Source organism: Uloborus diversus, chromosome 8 (assembly GCF_026930045.1).
Source record: "Uloborus diversus isolate 005 chromosome 8, Udiv.v.3.1, whole genome shotgun sequence".
NCBI classification, from domain to species: domain Eukaryota; kingdom Metazoa; phylum Arthropoda; class Arachnida; order Araneae; family Uloboridae; genus Uloborus; species Uloborus diversus.
Window position 1 is genome coordinate 125,325,226 of NC_072738.1, and position 19,054 is coordinate 125,344,279.

The window sequence follows — 19,054 nt, forward strand, 5'->3', positions numbered from 1 at the left end:
CTGCCGCATATTTGTGCATCTGTTTTCCTCAACGTCAAAGTATTGAATCTTACTTATTAACCACAGGATGAACGTCCTAAGATTGCTTTTATGTCTGTTAGGTTGTTTATTTTACCTAGGGACTTGAAATTTCCTTTTACGCTTTCAATGCTACGTAAAATAAACAACCATACAGGCAAAGAGAAAGCCTTCATTAATGCCTTAGCTCCTTTGCCTTTATTCCATTGTCTCGAAGTAATTAGCGTACTGTAATCACGATTTCAAGAAGAAATCTTTGGTTTTTGAATTAATACTATGAAAGCTTAAAAGTTATTACTTCTTCGCGATTTTAATTTAATTGCTAAAATTGAACTTTCAATTAAAAAAAACTTTGTTTTTTGCCGTTATACTATTTGATGTCACCGCAGATTATAAAGGTTTTCTTTTCTTCAGACTGAAGTGATTCTTTAATTTTACAACCAAGTTGTATTCTTCTTTTATATATTTTGAAATTAACTAATTGTTTTTTTAACACGCTTTTATTAGCTTCACCTGTATGTATGTATGTATGTATGTATGTATGTATCTTGTAATGGAATCTTGCAGCTCAAATTTCGCCCACTTCCTGCGATCGGATTCTTTTGAAATTTGGCACGCGATCTCAGACCCGATGACAATGCAATATTCTATAATCAAATTAATTAATTAACCCTTTTAATTGTTAGTTTCCTCCAATTTTAATCAATATTTTGGCATAAATCCAACAATGTGAAAAAGGAAAAATTTAAAAAAATACATCAAAAAATGCTCGCAAAAATTATTTAAAAATATCTACAAAAACCTTTAATTTTTCTGCATCAGACAAAATTTGTTCCAATGTTCCAAGGTAATTAGAACATGAAATATAATTGTTTTTAACTAATTTCATGCCAAAATTTAGGTGAGCCTTCAATTGGAAATTCATTGCTGATCAGACCATTGTTGAACAAAACTTTTATTCAAATGCATCTCAAATTTTCAAAGTAATATAAATATGATTTCTTCAAACATACATCGATGACTCACTGTAGCTTTCCATCGGGGTGCCCTTGTCTTAGCTTTATGATATTACCTCGCACTCGTTTTATAAATAATTTCGTCACTTGATAATTCTTCAACATAAGACTAAAAAGCAGAAAAATAAAATAATAGTTTAAAAAACTAAAAAAAACACGCTTTCGTAGCAAAATGAACTAAAAAGTGAAAAATAATCTTTGGATGATAGTAGTTGACCAATCACTTAATTTTAATGTAATACAAAAAAGCGTGGGGGGCTTCTTATCAGTTGTCTTGAATTTCTTCCATTTGTTGTCCAAGCAAAAATGTAAATAGACAGCACCCCACGCTTTTTTGTATTACATTAAAATTAAGTGATTGGTCAACTACTATCATCCAAAGATTATTTTTCACTTTTTAGTTCATTTTGCTACGAAAGCGTGTTTTTTTAGTTTTTTAAACTATTATTTTATTTATTTTTTTCTTTTTTTCTTGCATTTCAAAGTTGTTTGTTACAAAAGCAATCCAAGATTTTTTTTGTTACATACTGAAATCATTTGAAATAGAGTTAACATGTGTACTTAAATAAATATCTTAATTTTTTTACTGTTAAAATGCTGTATTCATTCATTAAAACCTATGTTCTTGATTAGAGAAAAACTCCCTATGAATAGATGTCGAATGGTTTCATCTGTTTTGCATAAATATGTCAATTAGTTATATAAGAATAACTACATTACTTCTATTCTTTCACTATTACTTGTTATTTTTGCAACAATTATTATTCTCTTTGAAAACTTAGTTCAAAATAATTTCAATTACTTTTTAGTTCTATCATAAATACACGTGTTTTTAAGAGTAATTTTAATAGTTTCTTAAAATTCTTATGCTAAGTGATTTTTGAAAGTAAAGTAGTTTTTTTCTATAATCTTTCCATTGTAGAAAAAATTAATATACTGTTTTGTAGGTCCCCCCCCCCCCCCCCCAAAAAAAATTGACTTGATATGTTTTTTTAACCATTTTATTAAAAAAAGTAGCATCTTTTAAAAATATATCTTTAGTTCAACAACTTTACACAACTTAAAACGTTTAAAATACTGCATTTTATGCAAACATACAATGGATTTCAAGTAGAGCAAAGAAAGAAAACCATTATCATTGGTAACGTAAATCAGGGAAATTTGGTGAACTTAATCGGGGAAATCAGGGAAAAGTCAGGGAACTTTTTTTCACAGTTCCTGTCGCCACCCTGTTAGATTCATTATTATAGTTTTTTTTTATTATTATTAGTAGTAGTATTAATATTTTAACTCTATTTCTTATTAACGGGCAATACAGTAGGGACTTCACACCATTGGTAACGTTTTTTTTTTCCAAACTATAAAATCAGTAAGCTAGATAATTATCTATTAAGTCAAGTTTGCTTGCAGTTATACGCCTTCTTTAATGTAACTAAGGGAGGTAAACCCCAGTTTAATTTATGTTCAACAAATCCACAGTACCAAGTTTAAATCAATATAAGTTAAATATTAGCGAATTTATAGGAAATTAAATCAAAAGAAAAAGTTACTTCAGTTAATCACACAAGCTCATTCTCACTAAAAGATATTGACAGTCATAATGTCTTATTTTTTTTCTTATGCTACAAATATTTGATATTCTGATTCAGATTCCTAAAATTCACTCTTTTTGTCTCATCCTAGATGAAGTTGTTTTTGTCTATGTCCAAAACCCCATTTCAATTGCCGTTGCGAGTCTCTAATTTAAATTTTCAATTTATGTAGCTTTATAATTTAAATTATTAATGATTCTGTTTCTAAAAGGTTTCTTTTTTCTACTAGGTGTGAGCAAGTCTTCTTTGGCCAGTCAAAATATTCATCAAGTAGATTTTGGAAACATGTCATCTTTGGGTATGAATTTCTCTGGCTTCACTGGCAGTAACATGGAACCATTCTCTTTCAATTCAAATCAAAATCTTTCAATAATGCAAGGATTAGAGGAGGACATTCAGATTCTAAGCGAGGAATCCTCCAGTTCTGAAGTTGAGAAGGCAGTACAACGGTTTAAAAGTCGCATGGCAACTTGTGTGGAGAAGTTAAAAGTAGCCTCTTCGATTGAAGAAGCTACCACGCTTTTATCCACTATGAGTGACCTTGTTAAGAAAGCTTGGGCAATACCAAACTTTGGACATGATCTCGGTATAGCCATGTGCAACATATTGCGCACCAACGGAGGACTTAAAATTGTGGTAGACAATTGCAGCTCTGAAAATTTAGACTTGCAGTTCCGCAGTGCGGAGCTATTAGAACAATGCTTGTCAACTGAAAATCGAACGTATGTTGTCGAAAACGGTCTTGAAAAAGTTGTCAAAGTTGCTTGTTCCTTCAGTGACTTTGAGAAGTCCAAGAGAAGATCCGTAACTCATTCGAGAGTGGGTACAGGAATCCTCGAGCACCTCTTCAAACATTCGGAATCGACTTGCAGTGATGTCATCAGAATAGGTGGACTGAGATCAATAATCTTACAAAGCCGAACTTCTGATGTTGAGACTTTAAGGCACTGCGCCACAGCTTTGGCAAATTTATCGTTGTATGGTGGACCCGAAAACCAAGAGGCGATGATTAAACACAAAGTGCCTGTGTGGTTGTTCACTTTAGCTTTTAACAACGACGATAATATCAAGTATTATGCGTGCCTTGCCATATCATCTCTAGTAGCCAACAAAGAAATTGAAGCTGCTGTACTAAAGTCTGGAACTTTAGACCTCGTAGAACCTTTTGTTACTAGTCATAGCCCAGAAGAGTTTGCCAAAAGCCATGTGGGACATGTTCATGGACAATCAAAAAATTGGTTGCAAAGGCTTGTGAATGTTTTGGACAGCAAACGAGAGGAAGCAAGAAGTCTAGCAGCATTCCATTTTGCCATGGAGGCTGGCATCAAGAAAAAACAAGGAAATACACAGGTACGTTGCTTTATTTCCTTTAATAATGAAAAATAAATCTTAACTTTTCCCCGAAAGCTAACCTGTAGCACTGCAGAAGGTTCAATAACGCTTGATGCCTGTACAGATTGCCGAATGGCTCTCTTGACGGTGAATGTAGAAAAATTTTCTCATTTTTGTGATAAAAATGTATTTTAAAAAAAGAATTTTCTGTACAGCATGCCGTCTGCTGTCTTTCTGTGCCAAGCTTTGAACTTTCTAAGTTACGTTCCAGTTGTACGATAGAAAGTAAAAAGTTTTTCTTGCAACCATCGAGTGCAGTATGTATTGCATTATATTTGATAGATTTTATTGCTTCTAAATCTAATGAATGGATGAGTCTTTTTATGCTTCTAAAATTTAATGAATAGAATAATTTTGTTGAGGCTTATAAATCTAATGAAGAAAATAATTTTGTTGATGCTTTAAACCTAATGAATAAATGCATTTTAAGGATGCTTATAAATCTAATGAATCCTAATGAATGGATGTATTTTGTTGATGTCTCTAACTCGAATAAACGGATGTTTTGTGCTGATGCTTCTAAATTCAATGAATAGATGCATTTTGTTGATGCTTCGAAATTTAATGAATGGATGTATTTTGTCGATGTTTCTAAATCTAATGAATGAGTTTTTTGTTGATACTTCGAAATCAGGTGCGACTGAATGTGAAAGTAAATTAATGGTATGTGGCAATGTCTGACTTATACTTAAGACTCTTAAATAATGCTTGTTTTCCTGAATTTCTTTATCTAGGTCTTCCTCGAGATTGATGCTGTTAATGCATTGAAAAAGGTGGCCAGCTCTCCAAACGCTATCGCTTCTAAGTATGCAGCTCAAGCCTTACAACTTATTGGAGAAGAGCTACCTCATAAATTGTCGCAACAAGTGCCCTTATGGACCGAAGTTGACGTCAAAGAATGGGTGAAGCAGGTATTTCCGCGCTGATAAATCTTCTCAACTTCTTTTGTGGAACACCGTGGTCCTTCGTTTTCTCAATGATATATTTTGTGGTTGAATAAATTTGCAATGCGTTTCTACGAGTGGTTTGACTGGTTACGTGTCAAAGCAAATATTATATTTCTTAAAATATTTTATTTTGAAAAGAAGAAATTAAAAATTACTTTGCACTAAATATTTATTTAAAGTAACTATTTGATTTAGTGCCAACAAAACTTAACTTGTCCTAAAACAATCCCCCAATGGCAGAGAGTGTTTAGATGGAGCTCATTTCAGATACATTTTTGGTAGTATTTTAAATACTGATATCAAATAAGGTTTTTTTAAATTCCTTTTGGATTGGTTGGTGTCCTGGGTTTCTTTACATTCGTTGGAATGGCAACACTGTCCGTTGAGGTAAGTCACATCGATAGATAACACGCTCGCATCACCAAATGGGAAACATTTTTGTTATTTCTATTTTACGGAAACGGACTCGTTTTGCAAGCTTTGATAGTTAAATTTTGATCGAGTTCCAGCTCAGCATATCCTTCCTTGGGAAAAAAAATAATTTAACATTCTGAAATTAACCGCAAAAAAGTGATGTTACAATTCGGTTTTTTTTTTTTTTTTTTTTTTTTTTTTTTTTTTTTTTTTTTTGACACCTCCGAGATGGGCTTTCCGAGGATATTCTAGTTCGAATTCTAGCAAATACAGATGAGAGAAATAATGAAAGCGACAACGATAGTGACAAATAGGAAGAATATTCAGTTTAACAGCCCTTAACATACTCAATGAACCGGCCCGACGAGAGGCCATGTCAGCCTAGTCGGAAACTAGGGGCCCGGGCGTTGGGGGGCCTGGCGACACCGACGCAAAAAAACAAAGAAAGAAAAGAAGTAAAGGAAAATAAAAGAAAGGAAACAAGAAAAAGGAGGAAAAAAACCTCCGAATAAGAGAAAATGTAAAGATTAAGTAAAATTTACTCTTTTGGTAATTACTATTGTGGCACTCAAAATAGAGTCAATTGTTTTCTAGTAAGCAGTTTTGATATTTTTTTCTCACCTCCCCCTTTTTTTTCTTCTTTTTCCATTTTTTTCTTTTTTCCCACACTTTTCTTCTTTTTTCTTTTTTTTTTTGGGACGCGGGAGGGGCCCGGCGACTGGGGCTCTCTGTGGCCTGTTAATGACTCTTAACATGTGTAAAACCTTAACCGTTTCTCGAAACCGTTGGGGCAAACGACGGATGTTTTTTTGGACCGTGAGTATTCCTCGAAAGCAATAACACAGGGAAGAAGCAATAAAATTGCTCAAAGGAAGTTGATTGTTTTTTTTTTTTTTTTACGAGTACTCGGCTACAACGAGCAAATACCGAGGTCCCTTCGCAATCGTTATAAGCGAGTTCAACTGCAATAATACTAAACGCTTGAATGCTTCTAATACTTTATTTAGTTCTACACGTAAGCAAAATGAATGTCCTTTAAAATGCAATCGGCAGCGTATTTAATTAATTTATCTCTTCTCTTAATCACCGCAGCGGATGTCAGTAAGACTCTTTGAAATAAAGGAAAACCCTATTCTTAGCTTAACTACATTACTTGACTGCCTCACAAAGTGACGGCATCATTTTGTAATTCTCCAGTAGTTTTTCTTTTCTTTCTTTTCAGACTCGAGAAAGTGTGTTGTCCTTTAACCTTGAGTGGGGTGTAAGAAAAGTTCGACAGTTCTTGGTTCAAGTACCATTTCGGGTCGTTTAACGAGGATTTATGACTTTTTTAGAGCGCATTCAATAACTTTATTGCTGCCGTTTTGCTTAAGAAGGACGTCACTGTGTCTAGTCCAAATCTAGAGTGCTTTCATGTAGTTGACGTGGCAGGAAGTCAGATTCCCACACACGAATGATACTTTTTTTCTAATATTTTCTTTCGAATTCACTGTGGTTGCTATAATTGTATAATTCATAGTTAAAAGCACTTACAATTCTGCTTCACTTTGTTGGGTACAAAGAAAATCAATGAAGATCATGTTTGAGATAATTATTTCAAATATTTTCATCTATATAATGCTTTGCAATATCTTAAGGCTGATCATACGATCGGACGGTCCCGTTTTCAGGTATCCTGTCCCGTTGTCCCCGTACATTCTGAAATGTTCCGTTTTTTGAAATACTGAACGGAACACTGAATGCTTCAACCAAAAGTCACTAGGTGGAGCTGTTTATAAGCGTTTCTCATACCAATAAATTTAATCATGCTAAGGTATGGAAAAAAAATTATGTTGGGCCCAGGCACACTGCACTTATAGAAAGGTAATTTTTGCTTGTGAGCGCCGGGTACTTGAATTAATGGCAATTAAAATCAGCCGCTTCAATGAATCAAATCCTCAAATAACATATCGAAATCAAGTAGACCAAAAGAGCCTGCTACACAAAAAAAGCACTCATAAGGTACATTAAAAATTTCTGTATGGAAAGAAAGTACAAACATAGCCAAGCATTTATCGCTTGGTATGCCAGGGCGGGTATGGGACCGGGCAGATTGGGCGGGTGATCCAAAGATCACCAATTTTTAGCAGAAAAACTGCAGATTTCTGCATGAAAACTGCAGTTTTTCTGAAGGTGAAGCCTCAAAACTTTAAAATATCTGCAGAATTCTTCAAAATTTCTGCAGGTGAACTTCTGCAGATTTTGTGAGGAAAACGCAGCACATTTGGCTATTCCCGTTTAAAATTAGGCATGTTCTCGGAAACTAAAATGTGGTTACTGATTTGGTTACACTACTTACATTGATGTGTTTAGATACATGTATTTTAGTTACAGTTATGTCATGATGTTACGTATGTGGGCGTGTACGTAGTAACGTATACGGCAGTGTTTCTTCCTATTTTTCAGAACAACGGGTGATCTGCATGAGGGGGGGGCTGAGATTGCACATTGTACTCTTAAACTTTGGGGGGGGGGTGATTTCGAACTTTAAATGGCGCGATTGGTTAAGCTGTGGATTTTAAGAAAAAAAATGCTGAAATGATTTTTGAGATGGCAGATGGCTAGTCTCTTTTGCGCGTAGTAATAATTGGACACCTTAGCCAGAGGTTTTCCTCCCCCCCCCCCGCCATGGCTCCCACCCCCAAATGTTCCGTAGCAACCCCCCCTCCCCCCTCCCCCTTCCCCAAAAAAGAAAGATTCTCTAAAAGAGTGACTAAAAGCATGTTTAAAAATCAGATTCAAAAATAAAAATAGCGCATTCTGCTTCATGAATCCCCCCCCCCCCTTTTCCCGACTTCGCCGCCATTTTTTGGTTGAATGCTCTTTAGCCATTATTATTGAAATAACGTTCTCGAATGTTTTTCAATATGGCCCGATGGCTGATCTCTACTACGTGTCTTAACATTCAGAAACTTTAGGAAAAGGGGGACTCCCCCCCCACCCAGAAAATGGTGCCTCCCCCCCCCCCCAAATTTTACGGTGTATCCTCTCCCCCCTAAAATAAGGAAACCTCTGAAAAATGAAAGTAAATCCACATTCGAGTACCGCCATGAAAGATTTTCAAACTGCGCATTCTGCGTCATGCATTCCCCCCCCTTTCTCCGTCTTCGCCGCCATTTTTGGGCCCTAATGCTCTTTAGCCATTATTATTGAAATAAGGTTCTCAAATGTTTTTCAATATGGTCGATGGCTGATCTCTACTACGTGTCTCAATATTCAGAAACTATAGGAAGGGGTTCTCCCCAGAAAATGGTGTCCCCCCCCCATTTTTAAAACGCACCCCCCCCCCCCCCCCAAATAAGGAAACCTCAGAAAAATGTGAGAAATTCCACGTTTGAGAACCGCCATGACGCAGAATGCGCAATCGGAAAGTTTCATAGCGGTTCCGAAGCGTGGATTTACTCATCTACTCACAGCCCAAAATGGCGGCGAAGACGGGAAAAGGGGGGGGGGGGGATTCATGACGTAGAATGCGCAGTTGAAAAGTTTCATCTCATGACATAACTGTAACTAAAATACATGTATCTAAACACATCAATGTAACTAGTGTAATCAAATTCATTTTGTTTTGCGCGAAAATGCCTAATTTGAAACGGGAATAGCCAAATGTGTTAGCGTTTTTTTCCTCACAAAATCTGCAGTTCACCTGCAGAAATTTTGAAGAATTCTGCAGATATTTTAAAGCTTTGAGGCTTCACCTTCAGAAAAACTGCAGTTTTCCTGCTGAAAATTGGTGATCTTTGATCAGCCGCCAACCCCGCCCGGTCCCTTACCCGAACTGGCAGACCAAGCGATAAATGCTTGGCTATGTATGTACTTTATCTCCGTTACAGAAATTTTTAATGTACCTTATGAGTACTTTTTTTTGTGCAGTCAGCTCTTACTCTATAGCTTGAACATTAAAAAACTGCCGGATAGTTGAATAATTGTTGTGACTAACTATTTCCCACCTTCACGTGTTGCATCAGCGCTTTCATCTTTTTTTTTCTACGCCGTCTTTTAAGAAAATGAGTTTTTGTTTAGTCTTTTGTAAAAAAGTGAAAAGAGAGGAAAACTGGGTATTTCACACTTTTAGTGAGTTTTTTTCGGGAAAAAATAGCCATCCGGTTGACCACCTCGATCTTATCGTGCACCACATATCAAAAAACAATTTCTTAATGTGATTTTGAATTTCATGTTAATTTGATTATCTTTACTAATAATAAAGCTGAAAGTCTGGATGTCTGGATATATGTCTGTCAGGATCTCTGTGACGCGCATAGCGCCTAAACCGTTTGGCCGATTTTCATGAAATTTGGTACAAAATTAGTTTGTAACATGGGAGTGTGCACCTCGAAGCGATTTTTCGAAAATTCGATTTTGTTCTTTTTATACTCCAATTTTAAGAAAATTTTCCCGAGCAAATTATCACAACGTGGACGAATAAATTACAGAATTATCATAACGTGGAACCGTAACATGGACAAGCCAAATGAATGTAGCAAATTGGCGAGAAATTCATCATCCATTATTTGTTAATATACAGGCGAACCAAATGACCTTTTAATTTTCTACTACGGGCAAAGCCGTGCGGGCACCACTAGTATACTATAAATTTGCTTAATAAATACTATTACACAAATCAGGAAAAAGCAATGTACATTTAATAAGACATCATACGTGCTTCAGGATACTTTTGCCTCCGTTAACCTTGAAGAGATATCTAGCTTTCATTCATATGGCATTTGGTAAAAATGCTGCAAACTTTATTTTACATGCACACATTGTTAAAAAAAAATTACTTGATGAAACAAAATTTTATTTTACATTTTTTGAATTTAATAACGTTTCAAAAGCTAAAAGTATTTACTTTAAATTTTTACTGATGGGTATGGGGGAAACAGAAAGGATAGAAATGTTCTAATAACTCGTTGTCTGTAGCAGGTCTTGCTGCCTTTAGGAAAAGTAAAAACAATGAAACCGACTTCGGTCAAAAGAGTTTCGGATAAACGAAGTTCTATTGAATATGTGTGCTAGAAAGATATTTTTCTCAACTCTATTCTGAATTATAATTCGAAAGTGTAATAATTAAATTTTCACGTTACTAACTACACTACTACACAATACTCCTAAATTGTCAATTGAATTTTTACCACTATACCCACTTATTTCATCATTTAACTTTGTGAGTTTACCTTAAGACCGTTCAAAGGGACCATTCATTAATTACTTAAGGATGATTTTGGAAAGTTTGACCCCTCTCCCTTCTCCCATGTAAGGGTACGTAAGATTATTCAAATCCATCCCCCCCCCCCCCTATTCTTACGTAAGATTCCATTTTGTTTTTCAAAATAATCAAATAAAGAATCTTACATCAGTGGAATCGATATTAAATTCACTATTATCATTATTATTAGAAATATTTACTAAAAAGTTGGAATCTAGACCGAATGTTTTTTTTTCTGACATTTTTTTAATGTGATAAATTAAAAATAAAACATGCCACGTATAGTGCGATTCTTTAATTGTATTTTACAACCATTTATTCTTTGTAAAACAAATAAAAAAACAGTTCATCCTAATACATTTTTTACCTTCCAGACGCAAATAAAACATGATCACTGCCAAACCACTTGACCGCGTGATTTCTGATATAAAATATCAACTTGGAAAATATTACCATAAGAATGGGTTTGCCTTCCCCCCTCCCACGCGCACACAAAGTAAGGGTATGTAGAGATTTTTCCAGCCTCCCTCCTCTCCCTCGGAACCCTTATTATTGAACGGCCCCAAGTTCCCTAACAACAATTTTAGTTTACTCTTTTACTTAATGGTGATTGATCAGTCATTTCTCTTTTTAGATTGGTTTTGACATGTATACGCAAGAGTTTTTAAACAGTCGGGTTGATGGCGATTTGCTTCTACAACTAACAGAAGATATGTTGAATCAAGATATAGGCATATCAAACGGAATCTTAAGAAAAAGGTATTATATTTTCATACTAATTGAACTGATTATTCTATGAACCAATTTAGGAAAGAAATTTAATGAAGGTGTCATTTTTGGAGAAAAATATATAATTATACGTAAATTTATGTAAAACTTCTCAATACATTGGATTGCACTCTAAACTGTTCTGTGAAATTATGGCTTTGAACTGACAGTTGAGTTGTTTGAAGGGTCTAAGGACCTTTTACCTTCAAAATTTTCGAATTTCTGGAGAGAAAAAAATGTACGTTATGCATAACTTATTTCTGAACAATTTGATATATTATTTATTGTGATACGCCGAAAACTTTTCAAGCTATCGTGAAAAACGTAAACCATCCCTACCGGGATTTCTGTCAACAACAGCTGTTTAAACCTCTTTTTCTCAGCAGTGCGCATTATATTTCAGAAAGTTTTTAATGTACTTTCATAAAACTTTTGATGTGTGTTTGTCTAATATGTTTTTATGACCTGAACCTAAATTTAAATCTTTAAAAAAAGTTTACTTTTCTTTTTTGAAATGTAAAAAAAAATATATATATATATATATATATATATATGATAATTTACCAAAATTTTGGGAGACTTTTTTTTTAAATTTAAGTTTACTTTTTTAGTAAAACTTTGGTTCGAGTCACAAAAACAAATCTGGTAAACATACTTCAAATGCGTTTTTTAAATATATAGAAAAAAAACTTTTTGAGATTTGATGCTCGCAAAACAAAAAAAGACTTATGAGAAAATGAGTTTTAAACAGTTGCGGCTGACAAAAATTTTGCTAGGAGCGGTACTTTACGTTTTTTCACGATAACTCGAAATGTTTTTGGCGTATGGTCATAAATAAGGTATCAAATTATTCAGAATTAAATTATGCATAACATTTATTTTTTCCAGAAAAACAAAAATTTTGAAGGTTAAAAGTCGTTAAACCCCTTAAACCAGGGCTGTGGAGTCGGAAGGAAAATGACAGACTCCGGGGGTTTTACAAGCTTTGACTCTTTGCCCCAAAATCGGTTCGACTCCGGATTACTCGGGGCTTCTACTCTGCAGCCCTTGTTCAGGTGTGGACTGGCCCGCTGGCCGATGTGTACTCAAGCCTGGACACCTTTTTTATTATTATTATTTTATTTTATTTTATTTTTTAACCCCGCTCACAAACTTGTGCGATTTTACTTCACTTTTTTTTTCTTTTCTTTAAACTCGTAAACCTGAGTCCAATCTCTCACCCCCTTTTTTTCTTTTTATTTATTTATAAATTTTATTCATTTATAAAAAAAAATTATTTAATTATTGTTTTTTTTTTTTTTGTTTTTTTTTTTTGTTTTTTTTTTTTTGTTTTTTTTTTTTTTTGCGCCCTTTGGAGGCCAAGGTTGGCACCCTCTTGCGGAACCCAGTCCGCCCATGCCCTGGTTTGAACAATGGTGGAGAAAATGCAGCGAATTTCAGCAGCTAAAACAGTTTATGACCATTTTGTGCAATTGTTTTCCAATTAAAACCCTTTATTTACTTGTGTTATTGAACTTTTTTCCTGCATTGAAAAGGGGGGGCTCCTTAAAACTTCGAGGCACAAGTGCGCATTTTTACAAATTTATGCTTTAATAATGTTGATTTCGATCCTTAAACGTCATTACGTTTCCGACAGTTCCAGTGTCAGTTTCGCGATTCTGTAAAAATTGCTTCTCAGTCAGCGTAGTACCATTGCGAAAAAAACAACTTGCCCTAGCTATACTGTTATGACTTGTGGAGGAGAGATAAGGGAAAATCTTAATATATAAAAATCTTCTGCGCGGACGTTTGTCACCATAAGGCTTTTAAACGGCTGGACCGATTTTGATCAAATTTTTTGTGTGTACTTAAGTTGTGGCAAGCATGGTTTCGAAGCGCAATGAATCGAATCGGAAACGTTTTTTGTTAATTAATTTAAACATTGGACGGTTATATCTCCCAAATGATTTATACTTATTTTAAAGTATTGTTGAGTGAGAACTAAAATAAATATATAAAAATCTGTTCGGACGTTTGTCACCATAAGGCTTTTAAACGGCTGGACCGATTTTGATCAAATTTTTTGTGTGTAATTAAGTTGTGGCAAGCATGGTTTCGAAGCGCGATGAATAGAATCGAAAACGTTTTTGTTAATTAATTAATTAATTTAAACATTGGACGGTTATATCTCCCAAATGATTTATACTTATTTCAACTTATTTTGAGCGAAAACTTAAATAAATATTTAACCCGTTGCCAAAGGACAATAAGAAAGTCAGCTCTGCTTTTTGTAATGAAATGTCCTACTATAGTCCTACTGTGATATGTCAATTGAGAATAGATAAAACGTAGAGAGAGAGAGTGAAGCCTTCATTTTTCTCTTGAAAGCAACGATTTTAGGTCCCGTGATACGTTTTAAAGTAGAGTACAGGAAGGTTGACGCAAAACGTGAGTTCTGTCGTCGTAATTGAACCATGTGACCGGATCAGTGCTTTGGGTTTTCCTAACCAAATGATCAGAAAGTACCGTACCTAGCAACATTTGTTTATCGGCTCAAATCCATCTGAGTTTTGGCACCAATGTCAAGAATACTTTAAGGATTATCTTACCAATCAGTACATTATTAAAGGAAAAGTTGATGGAATTTAAAGACGAAACAAATTTTATTTTCGTCCAGATAAATTACAACAGGGTAGTTCTGTACACAAAAGATCAGTACAGTGGAAGATCTTTATCTTTGGTGGAAGGAACAAATTAGGCAATATATGAAGTTTAAAAAGTTTTCGTTCAAAAGATCGGACCGCTAACCAGTCGGAGTTGGCTTCGCTCACTGACCGGCTGGATTACAGTAACGTGGTGACTTGGCGACTTAGGTTATAAACAATAGAGTTGCGTGATCATTTGCTTACATTTTAAAGCTACTGTTAATGTAATTTATTGTAGTTTTTGTTTATTTGGGGAAATATTTCAAATTGCAAAGAATTGTTTTTCGTTTTTAAAGAGTTTTTAGTCATTTTAGTTGAAGAACGTTTATTTTACATCGGGAGGGGGGGGAGGATGAGTGATTTTTGCTTATTCAGAGAACTGTTTTTACCTTTATCGTTTTTCTAAACGATATCCTTTCGATTGTTTTATTCTTTTTCATATGGGAGATGTTGCAACGGGATTTCCCGTTTGTTCTAGATGGGTAGTTAGATTTTTACACTTAATATCTGAGGACACTTTTTATCCTTTGAGTATGGCTGAAGGAACAAACCATCAAGTACGGGAGAAAAAGTAGTTAATAAAACAACTGCTCAGTTTGCATTAGATAAATCAAGTTGTAATAAATATACGCATTCTGACACCACAGCAGCTTAAAACATTTTTTTTTTACTATTTTTTTCAACAGAACGGTTCAAACACTTGATAGTTTATTGACATTTTTTAACTTTTCAATTTACAAAGCTTGAACAGAACAACGTCAGTTGGGTGCTCTAGTGTAGTGTATAGTTTGTTCTTAGCGTACCTCGACAAACAGCTTAATTTTATGATTCTATCGATTGGTGAAGTCTATCCTGAAACAATACAGCAAATGTTGCTTCTATGGAAAGTAAACTTTATTCTCTGTCCTAAAACGAACCCTCTGTGCCCAAAATTATTCTTGCAAGAAAACGTCTAAATCAAAGAAACAATCCTCCTCTGAAATGACGCTATTTAGATGAAAAAGCTAAATGAGCAAAGTAATAGGAAAGGTAATTGAGGTAAGTGCGTCAAATAAGGCCACCAAAAGATTGAATGCCTAATATGTCGTTCATTTATGATTCAACCGGGTCAAAATTTTTAATTCATCAGCTGACTCATAAGAAATAGGACGTTAAAATTCCTACTAAAAAATTTAAGTTCCAATTATGTTTATCAGCAGTTTTAAGGAAGAAAGGTGACCTGACCTCATTTGGAACATGGATCCCCCATAAGGACAACTTTGGACAAGGGTTGCCTCACGCAGGATTAATGACAAAACAAAATAGCTAAAAAGTACAATCAAACTAAAAAAAAAAGAAAATAAACTATGTAGATATAAAAACTAATTAAACAACTTTTGATAAGCTCAGGAATATTATCAAAAATTCCTTTTTTACTTCAATAAAAAGGATAAAAATCAGTCGTCACATTCGAGGCCCAGACAATGCGCTTTTTCTTTTCTTTTTTTTTTATTGGTCACTCCTGCGTAACGTTGTGTACATATGTGCAGCATATGCAGCACATTATCATATCCTCCTTCCGATACTCTGGTATCCCAATAAGGCGAACTATGGTCTTTTTGAGCTACAATCTACTTTTCTAAATTATCAAATCACAGGAAAAAAATGGTGATTCACAACGACATTTTTCTTTTTAAATTCCTTCAAATTGATTAGCTATACTTCACAAGAGCAATAAACAAATTTTTTGTACTGTACTACAGCGAAACATGAAGAAACGAATGTAAAATAATATCAGGTAGTTTTGACATCACCCCTCCGTTATAACTTTTGCCTAGTGATAACAAACTGACAATGCTTTATCATCAGTTTGACTTTCTGACAATGACTTTCATGATCTAGAGAATTTTTGTTAGACTACATCAAAATCAAGTAGAGGGGGTTGACCTTATTGGTCAACATGATCTTGTTTTTCTCAATTACCTTCATTAATACAAATAAATTCAGTAAAAATTATTTGTGAACAAAATAATTATTCTTAAGGAAAAAAATATTTTTTAACTTCATTAGAAAAGTTTTCCCCTCACTTTTTATATCGCTTACGAAGCTAGAAGGGTTTAGCTCCGTGAATCTAACTCCTAGACCAAGCTCCTAGGATTTAAACTATCTGTGTTAGATAATGGTAATGCTTGCCCAATTACAATTACAATTTCCAGTGCGGTTTGCTCAAATGTTGATTTCACACTGACAGAAGCGGAATTTAGTTCAAACGTTCTGCTCACATCATTGGTTCTACGTAGTTTAATTAACACGCTCTTGAGATCACTTACTGGCTTTCATGTATTCCATCATTAAAAAGTTTACTAAGAGAACTATGATTTGTTAATTACATTTTGACGAGGAAGGGAACAGGAATAGTGTCATTGATAATGGTGTTTGTGATCGGAAATTTCCGAAAATTTTAGGTTGCCGTTTCCGAAAATTATGCTCTGGCAACATTCTAAAATTGAAAAATTATATTAAAAAAAAAAAAACCTTTAAAATGGTTTTTTTTTCTTTTTTCAATGATTTTTGTATGCATATTTGAAGAGTTTTTAAGGGTGAAGTGGGGGCGATCTTCTGAAAATTTCACACTGTATTCTGTAAATTTTACTTGAGTCCTCTTGCACCACTAAGTTAGAAGGACCCTAACTTTTTTCTTATTTTTTTCGTGATTGGTGTGAAATTAGAACAGTTGGAAATTACTTGACTTCATTTTCAGAAAGGTTTTTAAAAAGAAACAAATTTATTGTTAAATAACAAATCGTTAGCAACTTTTCAAGTTAACTTTTCAAATATTTTTGCAGATTCCTGAGAGAGCTGAGTCAACTAAAGAGAATGGCTGACTACACCTCGTGCGACTCTACTTATTTAAACCAAGTCCTGCAAGGTCTGGGTCCAGAATTTTCTCAATACACCTATCAAATGCTCCGTTGTGGCATTGAAAAAGACACTCTAAAATACATATCAGAGGAACATTTGCGATTTGACTGTGGTATTCAAAATAGCATCCATAGGCTCAGGATAGCCCATGCGATTAAAGGTACGGATTCGTGACTATTAAATAACCTTTTATTTATTTTTAACCCCCCCCCCCCCACCAATGATGTTCCCATCAATTTTTCTGAGGGTATACTCCCAGTAATCCATTACGTACGATATGCGTATGCGATCATATACATAATGTCATATTATGAAAATTTTAGAAACTTGAGGGTATACGCTATTTGTCTAAAAAATGTTTGAGAGTATACGGCGTATATGGAGTATACCCTATGGGAACACCACTGCCCGACACACAAAAGAAGGGGGTTATAAATTTGCGTGCGCGCGTGTGTGTGTGGCACACTAGTGCCTAAACGGATGGACCGATTGTGAAAAAAAAAATTGTTCGAAAGGAGAGTTGATCGAGAGTGTTCTTAGCGAGGTTGCGTCTTCGGATGACATTAATTAACGAAGATATTATTTAAAAACCTCTGAAAAGGATATTTTGCGCTTTTTGCAGTGAAAACATATTTAAAAGTTTTAAAATGTAAAACCAAAATAAAGAGCATTTTTTTTCTGCGTCTGATAGAATGTGTTCTGAACTTCCATGTTATATAGAATTCGACTTATAACGCTTTTTTAATTTTAATACGGCTAAGCCTTTATTCACGCGATTGGTAACCGAATTCATTGTTGGCCGACAAGGAAATTAAACGCAGTGGTTTGAAATTTTTATTTGTTGCCATTTTCTATTTGTTAACAAATAAAATACTTGTAATTGATTTTAATAATATAAAGCTTTCAAAAAAGGATTTTCAATTTTCCCTCTCAATTCTACATTTGCGACTCAGTCTGGGGTTTTCAAAATTTTTAATTTTAGTTCTATTTCTTATTACGTTTATTTATTCATAAATTTATTTTATTCATTTTTACTACTATGAATATTCGGAAAGTAAAGAACGTTTCCGTCTCACTCCGCCAGAGGCGCACCGATCATTTATGTTTTGGTGTCTGCGTGCTCAGCCATCACTACCTACAAGGCGGCCTCATGAGTAGTTACCTTAAATGAACGATGACGTACTAGAAACCGGCCGACTCAAAAATCCTTATTTAGCTGTTTAGCGCTCTCAGCACTAGCCAACGCGAGCGCTAATTTTAAATTAAGTTTCGAATTCTTTGCCATTTTTTTTCACTGATGCTACTGACAAAAGAGTTCACTCTAGATTTAGTGAAACTCCTTTTTATAGTTAAATAAAAAGTCAATTAATACCGACGGGTCTGGGAGGATGGCTTTTACGGTTTTCAATCACCAGCCCCTTGACTAGACCATAATTCCTCCCCTGAATTCTTCACAGGGTACCACGAATCGAAAAAGTTTAGGAACCCTTGGGTTAAACTGTTCATTAGTATGGCTAATATTATTCCTTAGAGCAGGGGGTTTCCAAACCGCCCTTTTTGAAGAATTAGAAAATTTTCGCCGTATCCTAGGCCATTTCTTTTATGTGTATATGTTACTATGAAAGATCAACTTGGAGAATGTCGACTTTCACCGGTGGTTTGCCAAAAGAATTCGGTCCTTTGCTGATGTCCTTGATAGGTGGAGGTTGATATTCACCGGTTCATGTCAACATTTACCAGACTTCGGACTTTTACAGTAACATATTTATTAATAACGTGGACTCTTCGTAACACTCCTCACCTCGCGCTGTTCCACGTTAGGGTGCCGCGGCACACGCTTTGCGAACTCCGGACTTATCCTCAATATATATATAGTAGCGAATGATTGAGTAACGCTCTTGACGTCACCAACAATGAAACTCGTGCGCACGGCATGATAATTTAATAATATTTTTTGGTAATGAACCCCCATGCAGGAAAATGCTTTATTTTAACGAGGCTGAACTCTGGATACGGTATCTTAACTGTTTTACTGGTAAGACTCATTTTAGGAGAATGAAAAAACGGAAAAGTGGTC

At 34.7% G+C, this 19,054-nt stretch overlaps 1 protein-coding gene across 3 annotated transcripts in view; it reads left to right on the forward strand.

Moving 5' to 3' along the window:
• The window catches only part of LOC129227311 (NAD(+) hydrolase sarm1-like), a 193,023-nt gene that overhangs the window by 166,762 nt on the left and 7,207 nt on the right, over positions 1-19,054 (forward strand). For all 3 annotated transcript variants that reach the window (XM_054861855.1, XM_054861853.1, XM_054861854.1), the window contains 4 exons: positions 2,856-3,976; positions 4,753-4,929; positions 11,259-11,383; positions 16,902-17,137. In XM_054861855.1, the coding sequence (XP_054717830.1) occupies positions 2,856-3,976; positions 4,753-4,929; positions 11,259-11,383; positions 16,902-17,137 (1,659 nt within the window). The remainder of the gene's footprint in view (positions 1-2,855; positions 3,977-4,752; positions 4,930-11,258; positions 11,384-16,901; positions 17,138-19,054) is intronic.